The following is a 10,249-nucleotide window of genomic DNA, read 5'->3' on the forward strand; positions in this document are numbered from 1 at the left end:
TTGCGCGTAAATTAAGGAGGCCTCTTATTTTTGATTGGTTACTAGTACGGAAGCTTTCAATTTGCGAGGACTGACGACTGATCTCGGTCAGGTCAATCGATGTGTCATCGGTTGTCGCCTGGACCTAGAAACCATCAAAACTGTTGAGGTGGCGACGAGAGCAAGGAGGACACACGTCCCAATATATCCGCATGCGCACAATGAATTAACATTGTTCGGTCGTTGGTATCGGCATGAAGAGCAAGAATAACCAAATAAAAGACAAAAGATTTGTACTATATTGTCAATTAAGTTTAAATCATTTATTAAAACACACACACCCATTTATAATATGAAAATACGATTATAATCGTACGTAGTTACTAAGCTAAAAGAAGTATAAAAGAAATATGTATACATAATGTTACTACTGTAAAATCATAGAGATATTATGGTGAACTATCTCTATGCTAAAACTAATAATACAATAGCACCCCCTTAAGGGGACACCTCCAAGAAAGTGTCCTCTTAATAAAGTGTCCCCTGAGCAGGGATTAAGCGTAGTAGTAGTCTATTATAACATTATTTCCAATTGCTTTGTGAAAAGTATCCCTTTAATAGGGTGTCCCCTGAATAGGAGTACACCGAAGGAGGGCTTCTATTGTACGGCCTGAACATTCAACATTTAATTAATTTAATTAATCGAAATTCGATTGTATGGTAGGATAAATATAATTTACAGGGGCAGGTCTAAGAAATATTTCAAGAAATCTCTTTTCTTATCTTTACCGTTTATTTCAGCATCTTTGGGTGTGATTGTAGTGGATTCTCTATCTCTTCTTTTGTCAGAAATATCCATAATTATACAAATTAAGGAAAAAACTATATACATTGCAAGGCATTAAAATCTGTTTTTAATTGTCTTAAATCTCATCCACTATCTGTCTAGCCTCTACACATTTTCATACTAGACTGATAGGCGTGACAAAAGAACATTCCGTTAATATCTTCATCCAGAATCAAATATTTCCTGTATTACACAAGTCCAAGTTTGTATCGTTTTGTTGGTAACTAAGCTCTCGGTCTTTATCACAATAATAATATATCAGGAAAATCATAATGCGTTACACATTCAGAACCCTATATTGTACCGTATATAATATCAAGGCAATCTAACAGGCAACTGAGCTCGCCTTGACAAGATAGGAACTCGTAACAGTCCTTTGATCATATGTCTGGTTGCAACAAATACGTATTACTACTATGTACATAAACTCCGCGGCGCGTGGTGTCTGTTAAGGGGCGTGGAACTAATCGTGTCGCAGCCACAGATAAATCATTTGATCTCCGGAGTTCAGCATCCTGTTGGATTGTCTTGGTAATATCTTTATGCCACTGTTGGTTTACCATTTAGTTTCGTCAATGCCTCTACTTCTCTGTCCATCTTTTTATCTTTAAGTTTTTTGATAAACTTGTCCATCTTCTCTCCCTCTGCAAGTGTGCCTTTCATTTCCAATTTCAAGATTAACAAAAACGGATCTGTGTTTTCGTTGACCGTAATGCCCCTAAGGCGGCCTATAGTTACCATGTTGCTTCTATTCATTTGCTGACCAAACGCTATTAATTTTCTTCGATGGTCCGAGAAGTTTTTGTATTGAACATCTTTGAAGTTTGGTATTTTCACAATTTTCGCAATCGCGTCCTCAACTCCCTGAAGTCCGCATAAGTTAGTGGCTTCAACGAGGATATCTATGTCTGTCTGTTTGAGAAGTCCAGAAGCCTTAAGTAGGCCAAGCAGATCAAACGTTGTGTTTATCTTTTCTATCTCGATCAAAGTAATGGTTTTGGCACGAGTTGTGAACTCGCTAAGCAACACTCTCAGCATGTGAATGTTTCCATGTTCCGCCCACCAATCAGATACTTCAGTGAGCAGTTCATTGAAATCATCTTCATCCAATTCTAATAATGATAATAATAGATTTATTAATCACACATCTCAAGATGCTCAACTATCAATTAAGTGTATGCTTATCTTTTCGCCTATTTTCATAATTTGTTTATGCAGACTTAGAATTCTCTTTCAACTGTAAATTGTAATTTACAAATAACATTGTGTATTAATGCATTTTATTATTATATTTATGACTATTTCATTCGATTTTTCATATACATAATAATATAAATAGCAAATTATATTATTATATTTCGATTGTTAGAATATAAAAGGATAGGCTCATATCACATATAAAATATGTAAAACTGAACCAGAAATTATGTATGGCAAATATATACATTAAAATGGACCTGAAATGGATTTTCGATTTTTTTCATTTTAGAATGACGTTTTGGGGGCTATTAGGTGTTGCTAGAACGTATATTGTTACAAAATATAAATTCGCCCTTTTGGGGAAAGCCCCATTTGAAAATCAAAAAAATTCGCGGGTGACGTCACTTTGCGAATATATTCCTATCCCTCCAATGGACAATTTGCAGTTTTTTGGCTATAACTCTTGAAATCTTTGGAGTATTTTCTAAAAAATGCTTGTGCTTTTGCAGAAACATATTTAGAATTTTTTTATATAAAATTATTACCGTATAAACGGTTATTTATCGAGTAAATGACGATTTAAAATCTCCAAATCGACGGGTTTTTTCTGGCAATACCGACGTTAGCCTGGCAACGTTGTCCATGATACAGCGCCGTGTGCAATGATGCGTATCCATATTTTTCGGTTCGTGTATTTTCAAAAATAGAATTTTGTATATCGTTCGTAATTTAAATGTGTTAGTTTCTTTAGTTTTTAGTTTAGCAGAATTAAATTAGTAATATGAGATGGTAATTTATTTGTCACGAATAAGGCAGTTCGAAAACGAATTTGATTCATATTTTACTTTGGCTTGACAATGAGCAGCAAGTTGTTGATATCGCTTTGGATGCACATGAAACGGAGCCTAGCATGGGTGGGTGGAGGATCGACTCCGCGCGCTGGGGCCTAGGCCTAGTAAAGGTTTGGGAGGTAGGCCTTCTAAATTCGGGTTTTAGAACAAAGTACATTTTAGGGCACTAAATTTCAACAACATTATATATTGAATAAATTAGTATTAGTGTCAGCGCTTCGCGTATCTTTCCTGGCCGTCGATCATTCACGGACTATCGGGCGGCATACACGCTCTCGATCGTCGTGTGTATATGTGACGTCGTGAATATAGATGCTCCCGACGGCCGTTGAAATAGAATATTGCAATGGCGTGAGTAATTTTCGCTAATTTACCAAGGTATCTTAAAATTTCGTTTTTTCTCAAAATACTATACATTTTGTTTTTATTTGTATGGGTTTGTGTTAATTTGATACATTTAAATAACATGTGTGAATTTCTTGAAAATCGAAAGTCCATTTCAGGTCCATTTTAACTAACCGGTGGTTGGTGTAGCTGCGGCGTCAGGACCTATAAGATAATATAATGTAAAATCAAATTAATGTTTATTAAATAATATTATAATCAATAAAATGTTGTATTTAGGCCTACATCAAATCAAGAAAATTGAAATATTAACCACACTCATGAATATGCATTAGGAATATTCGTTTGTTTTAATATCGGTTCATTTCAGTACAGTATTGTACTTATACCTGTCATGCTACCCCCTATGCTGACATCGTGTAGGCTACACGGACTATTTTGTAACGTCTCCTATTAAATACATTTCTTTTTTTTGCTAGGACACCATACGATAATCGGCTGTATTAAAAATATCAAATAACCAGTTTAAACTGGTATTTCATTACCGATTGCCCTAGCCTGTGTAATATCTAAGGTTTTAGAACATGTTCTTATCGAATTATCTGGTGATACTATAACTTCTGATGACAGACAATTTGCCTTTAAATCTAACCATGGTACAGAAACTTGTATTTTTGTTTTTAAACAAATAGTTGATTACTACTATCGCAATGGTAGCCCTGTCTATGTATGCTACCTCGATGCTTCTAAAGCCTTTGGTAGGGTGAACCATTGGTCACTTTTTAAGAAATTAATTATTAATGATACTCCATGTCCAATTGTTAGAGTACTAAAAGCTTTGTATAATATTCAGTGTTTCATTGTTAAATGGGGCAAATCCTTTTCGGAGCCCTTTCATGTATCAAATGGTGTTAGACAGGGAGGAGTGATGTCTCCCCATCTGTATAATATGTATATAAATGATCTTATCATTAAGCTTAGCAACAGCAAAGAAGGGTGTGAGTTAAATAATATTAAATTTAACAACCTATCGTATGCAGATGACATGGTGCTTATATCACCTTCTGCATCAGGGTTGCAACATCTAATTAACATTTCTGAATGCTTTGCGGCCAAAAATGATATTGTTTACAATGCTAAGAAATCATCTTGTATGATAATCTGTCCTAAGTCACGGAGGATTCAATTGAAACCTATTATTACCATTAATGGCAAAAGCTTAGAATATGTTGACTCAACCACATATCTTGGTCATGTTATATCCTTGGATTTATGTGATGAGTTTGATATAAAGCGAAAATACAGATCTTTGTGTATCCGAGCCAACTCCTTGGTCAGAAAATTTAGTATGTGTTCTATCAATGTGAAATGTGTTTTATTTAGAACATATTGTGTAAATATGTATTGTGCTACATTATGGTGCAACTATAATCAAGGTACCTTGCGATCTCTCCAGGTATGCTACAATAATGGGTTAAAAATGTTGCTTGCTAAGGCCTCGACATTGCAGTGCCAGCCTCATGTTTACGGAATGTAGAATTCCCTCTTTTTATGAATTGTTAAGAATATCAATATATGGCCTGATGTGTAGACTTAATTCAAGCAAAAATATTTTAATCTCAACGATTATAAGCAACGTCTTAGTTAAGTCGAAGATGCTCTCCAGATGGAATGCCATCCTGAGATGAGTAGTAGTAATTTTGTTTATTTTATTTATTTATTTCATTAATATGTAATTTACTTTCTATGGACCAGAGTTTCCGAAATAAAAGATTGAGTGAATGAATTACCATGGTACTTTTGGTCTAGGTGTAAAACTAAATTAATAAAGAGATGATTTTATCTCTTTTAATGTAGGCTATGTTTTTATTTGTTCATTCTATAAGCCATAATGCACGGCTAAAGAAACAAATTCATTATAGGCTGATGGACAAAATTGTACCTTGTTTTGGCTTTTCAAGTGCATCTGCCGCTTTAGGAAGATCAAGTTGTTTCAATTTAGCAATAAAGTCTGTCATATCTTCTTTAATGATATTCTTGTCTTCCAAATGGTGTATCATTTCCCAACTGTCTTTGTAGTTCTTCGTCGGCGTGTTGTACAATCCGTCAATCCTCCCCACGTCTGTCTGAATCACCTGTTGTCCAAATCGCATCAGCTTCTGTCGGTGTTCTGTAAACTTAGTTACGGCTATTTCTCTGACATCCGGGAATGATGTCCAAGTTGCCTTAATCTTATCTTGTAGAGCGAAGTGACCAGTTAGCTTGATGGCGTTATAAAGGAGCGCAAGATCTTTGCAACTCAACAATGATTTTTCATATAACGCATTTAGTAGGTCTATTGTATCCTTCATTTTGGAAAGCTTCTGAGGCTCGATGTGATCTTTGAATAATACTTTAAGCATAACGAGGCAATGATTATCATTATAATAATCTGCCACATGCGTCTTTATTAATCTAAAGGTAATTTCTGAGAATGAAAAACAACAAAATACAGCAATTTAATTGGTCTTTAGGATAATATGAACATTGACCATTGGAACGCACATAACGCACGCGATGACACAACTGCTTTGAAATTAATTAGCCGTACCAACAGTAGTAGTTGGGGAGCCAGGAAGAGTTTACCTGCACCCTCTAGCAAACTATGTTAACAATGTTTTTTTGCTTCCTTTTATCAATACAAATCAATTTTTTGCTGTTGGCCGAAAAAAAATTGAGATGCTTGGTCAGTACAGGGGCCAAAAGGTCAATAGGGTTAAAGTTAGAACTGTGTGTAACTTGGTAACTACTGGGTGTATTGGAATATTTTTTGTACCAAACTACTCAGAAGACCCATATTTCTATTCACTCTAATGGGAAACTTTTGCCGAAAGTGGACAGAAACCCTTTTCTGACCACTGGTCAAGAAATTGGCCATATGAGTATCTCATCAACCACTGGTCAGAAAGTGATAATTGTGGTCTCAAATTACTCGCAAAGTATATGTTTATATTTGTTCTAATGTAATAAAAATCATAAAACTGTCAATAAACCCTAATTTTGACCTTTCACTTATAGCCAGCACAAATATGTTTGGCTTGGAGCACACTTTTCATATCTCAGAAATTGTTGGGCGGATATGGTCATAGTTTGTGTCAAAATACTCAGAAAATACATATTTCTATTCACTTTAATGGACAACTTTTGATAAAAATGACCATGAAACTTTATTTTTGACTATTGGCCATATCAATATCTCAGCAACCACTAGTCAGAAAGTTATAATTTTAGTCTCAAATTACTCGCAAAACATATATTTATATTTGCTCTAATACAACAGAAATACACAAAATGTTAAAAAACACCTTATTTTGACATTTAACCTATAGCTGGTACAAACATGTTTGCGTGGAGCACACTTATATTTTTAATAACTAGCGAATGTTGTTTTTGCTTAATATCAAAATACACTCATACACTAATGAACAAGTGCCAAAAGACATATCATGACCACTGATCAAGAAAATGACCATAGAAATATTTAGCAACTAGGTAGTTTTGGTCCCAAAATACTAGTAATCATCATCATCATCATCATCATCATCCGTTACGCTATTCGTCTTGGGTAGACATTGCGTACGCTAATCGTTTCCATGACTCTCTTTCGGTGGTCTGATGGTCTGTCATTAATTTTGCGATCGATGTATTTGCTTTTTTGAGTTCTTTATTTATGTTTCCTATCCAGGTAGTTTTTGGTCTGCCCACTGGTCTTTTAACTTTTCGAATGGATTCTGTCAACGCTAATTTGGCTGGAGTGTCCATCGGAAGCCTTAGCATATGTCCGGTCCATTTGTATTTTCTTTTCCTTATTATGTTTGACCATTTTAGTTCTTTCGTTCTGCTATATAGTTCTATATTTCTGATTGTATACGGCCACTTAATTTTTATAATTTTTCTTAATAATTTCCTATGAAAACAGTCAATTTCGTCCTCTTGTTTTTTGGTTATTGTCCATAATTCTGAGTTGTACATGAATATGCTTCTGACGTATACAAACGAAATAACAAGTTATGAAAAAGTGGAGCCTTACTTTTCAGGTATCACATGATAAATTGAAACGCGTTGCCCACGATACACCATACGGTAGGCTACTCCAGGCCCGTAAACTATTGTTTATAGAGGGGTTCGAATTTGAAAGCCTTTGATAGACCTACCAATTACGATTAATTTGTAGGCCCTATGTGTATTAAATTTCAAATACACCGGCTCTGTGGATGATGGTTTTCAGTGGAAGAGGTGGCGATTAGGAGAGAATTCTCAACCTGAGATTGAGTAAGGATATTTTGAAAATATGGACCTATAGTTGACCAGAAATTAAGTTATGTAAAAATCGTATCAAAGTTCCAGCTTGGAGTCAATTGTATAGAACTTTAAAAATCTATTTGAATCTGAAATATACACATAGGTCGAGCCAATTTCAATGGTAGGGACGGTTAAGTGAAGGGGTCTTCTGAACCACCTTAGTCCCATCATGGTTGGGGCTGAGGTAAATGGAAACATTGATCTTTTATTTGATACAATCATATCAAACTTCTCAATTCTTTAACACTAATGTTTTTTGTACTGTCTACTTTTAATTTATGGATAGGGAAAGTCACGCAGTCTCTACACATAGACTGCCTAAATCATTATGCTATAATACCAAATTTAAACTCATGCAATATTTCATCTAAAACTATACCCAGTTTCTTGCTTGTGTTTAATAAAATTATGAAAATCTAAAGAAAAATCTCCTCCTTTTTGTTGGATTTACTAATAATTTAAGAAGCAAATAAATGAATGAATATTGAATAGTAAACCATCATACTACATCAGTGCGCATGTGATTTTAATATCCTAAATATATATTTTAGTATCCTAAATATAGGTTTGTGAATAAAGATTAACTAATTTACATATTTTTGTTTATTTGTATTATGTAGTATGTTGCATCAAACAGGTTATTGTAATGGAGGGAAACATTGGAACATCTGAACAAAACAAACCTAAGTTCTTTAGAATTAAATTATTAATTTTTAGTTTTAATTATAATCACATACACTGAGCAGTAAGAATGATGTTTAAGGTTTATTGTGCAATGTCATAACAAACATGGTAAGCTTCTTAATTAGTATTAGTTGTAAATTATAATAAGTTAGTGATTCCAAACCATAATATATAGTCATACTACGGTCACTTTGATTTGTTGTTATTGTTCAATTTAACTATGGTTTTAAAATATGTAACAGTGTACTGTATAGCATTTTTCATTCATTTACCCAAGTTCTTTAAAATTGTTAAACAGTGATATAGTTTAGATTGTAATTATAATACTAAATATTAATAATGATCTTGGTGATAAGAGATTTAACTTAAAATTAATAGAATTATCTACTTAGGACTTCCGATACAAAGTATTCATAGTATATACCATACTCACACAACAGTCAATTATATTTTGATATTAAGCAAGACAATTCGCTAGTTATTAAAAATGTAAGTGTGCTCCACGAAAAAATGTTTGTACCAGCTATAGGTTAAATGTCAAAATAAGGTGTTTTGAAACATTTTGTGTACTTCTGTTGTATTAGAGCAAATATAATTATATATATTGCGAATAATTTGAGACTAAAATTATAACTTTCTGACTAGTGGTTGCTGAGATATTGATTTGGCTATTTTCTTGACCAATGGTCAAAAATAAAGTTTCACAGTCATTTTTGGCAAAAGTTGTCCATTAAAGTGAATAGAAATATGTATCTTCTGAGTATTATGACACCAACTATGACCATATCCGCCCACAAATTTCTGAGATATGAAAAGTGTGCTCCAAGCCAAAAATATTTGTGCCGGCTATATGTCAAAGGTCAAAATTAAGGGTTTAGGCCTATTGACAGTTTTATGATTTTTATTACATTAGAACAAATATAAATATATACTTTGCGAGTAATTTGAGACCACAATTATCATTTTCTGACCACTGGTTGCTGAGATATTCATATGGCCAATTTATTGACCAGTGGTCAGAAAAGGTGTTTCTGTCCACTTTTGGCAAACGTTTCCCATTAGAGTGAATAGAAATATGGGTCTTCTGAGTAGTTTGGTACAAAAAATATTCCAATACACCCAGTATGTATCCTATAGATCTGTTTCCATGCCAAAGAGTCATGGTTCATTTCATCTGACTTGTGGACATGCTTGCTGACCCGTACTAATAGTGCTCACGTCTTCAACTGTCCAGATATTTCTTCTATTATGTTCACCATGTCATTGTTTTGATAATAATATTAATGATATTCATACACAAGCTGAACAGTCGATACCAAAAACCAGAAGGAACCACCAACACCCTGGTCCCAAAAGGAAGACATGTAGGCCTATTTGTTTATTGTAGACTGATCACCCTATTACATACTAAGGCCAACCAAAGCTGGCTTTTTATTTATTGGTTGAACTATTAGCCTATAGATTAGAAGGAAACATAGGATATATTTACCATCCATGTTGTTGAAATCCTTGACTACCGTTTAATAATAAGTATGCAGTTTACTGAAATTAATTGTAAAATATATAAATATTAAGTATGTATTACTTTATAACACCACTAATTAGGAATTAAGAATAGGCTTACCGTATTCATGACACTCCCACACCTCAATATTAATAATTTAATCTATTGTAAATACACATCCTGTGGCTACTTTATTTTGTGTGTTCGAGTCTTAGACTGTACTCCTTTATAGACCATACTAACAATATTCACACAAAAACGGGTTTTGTTTGGTAGAAATGCTTAAACAGAAATAAAAGAATCGAAATAGTATACTTACCGTGTATTAAGCCAAAATGGCGATAGAGCAATTTACAGGAAGGTAAACGCTAACAATAGAAGTTCGCGTCATGTAGGTTATTATAAACACTGTTTCCCTTTTGTAGGCCTATTTATAGAACAAGATATTTTCCACTATTCTAAATTAATCGCTGGAACGAACGAATCTCCTATTGTTTG

General features: G+C 33.8%; 1 protein-coding gene across 1 annotated transcript; it reads right to left on the minus strand.

The window, feature by feature from the left end:
- Positions 1-285: 285 nt before the first annotated feature.
- On the minus strand, positions 286-10,119 carry LOC144858943 (uncharacterized). Its single transcript, XM_078715104.1, has 5 exons — positions 10,071-10,119; positions 9,737-9,789; positions 5,165-5,689; positions 3,397-3,426; positions 286-1,938 (listed from the first exon to the last, which is right to left on the minus strand). Exons 2-5 carry the CDS (start codon positions 9,741-9,743, stop codon positions 1,367-1,369), a joined length of 1,134 nt encoding a protein of 377 aa, XP_078571230.1. The 5' UTR covers positions 9,744-9,789; positions 10,071-10,119; the 3' UTR covers positions 286-1,366.
- Between the last annotated feature and the right edge of the window lie 130 nt (positions 10,120-10,249).

Source organism: Antedon bifida, chromosome 2, assembly GCF_963402885.1.
Source record: "Antedon bifida chromosome 2, ecAntBifi1.1, whole genome shotgun sequence".
Classification (NCBI taxonomy): Eukaryota; Metazoa; Echinodermata; class Crinoidea; order Comatulida; family Antedonidae; genus Antedon; species Antedon bifida.

What these genes read in the sequence shown, in the direction of transcription:
- LOC144858943 (XM_078715104.1), bottom strand. An exon ending in ACTTGAAAAGCCAAAACAAG is followed by an intron (nt 3,427 to 5,164) that starts GTACAATTTTGT and finishes ATTATCTTATAG; the next exon opens with GTCCTGACGCCGCAGCTACA. An exon ending in CGCAGCTACACCAACCACCG is followed by an intron (nt 1,939 to 3,396) that starts GTTAGTTAAAAT and finishes TATCATTATTAG; the next exon opens with AATTGGATGAAGATGATTTC.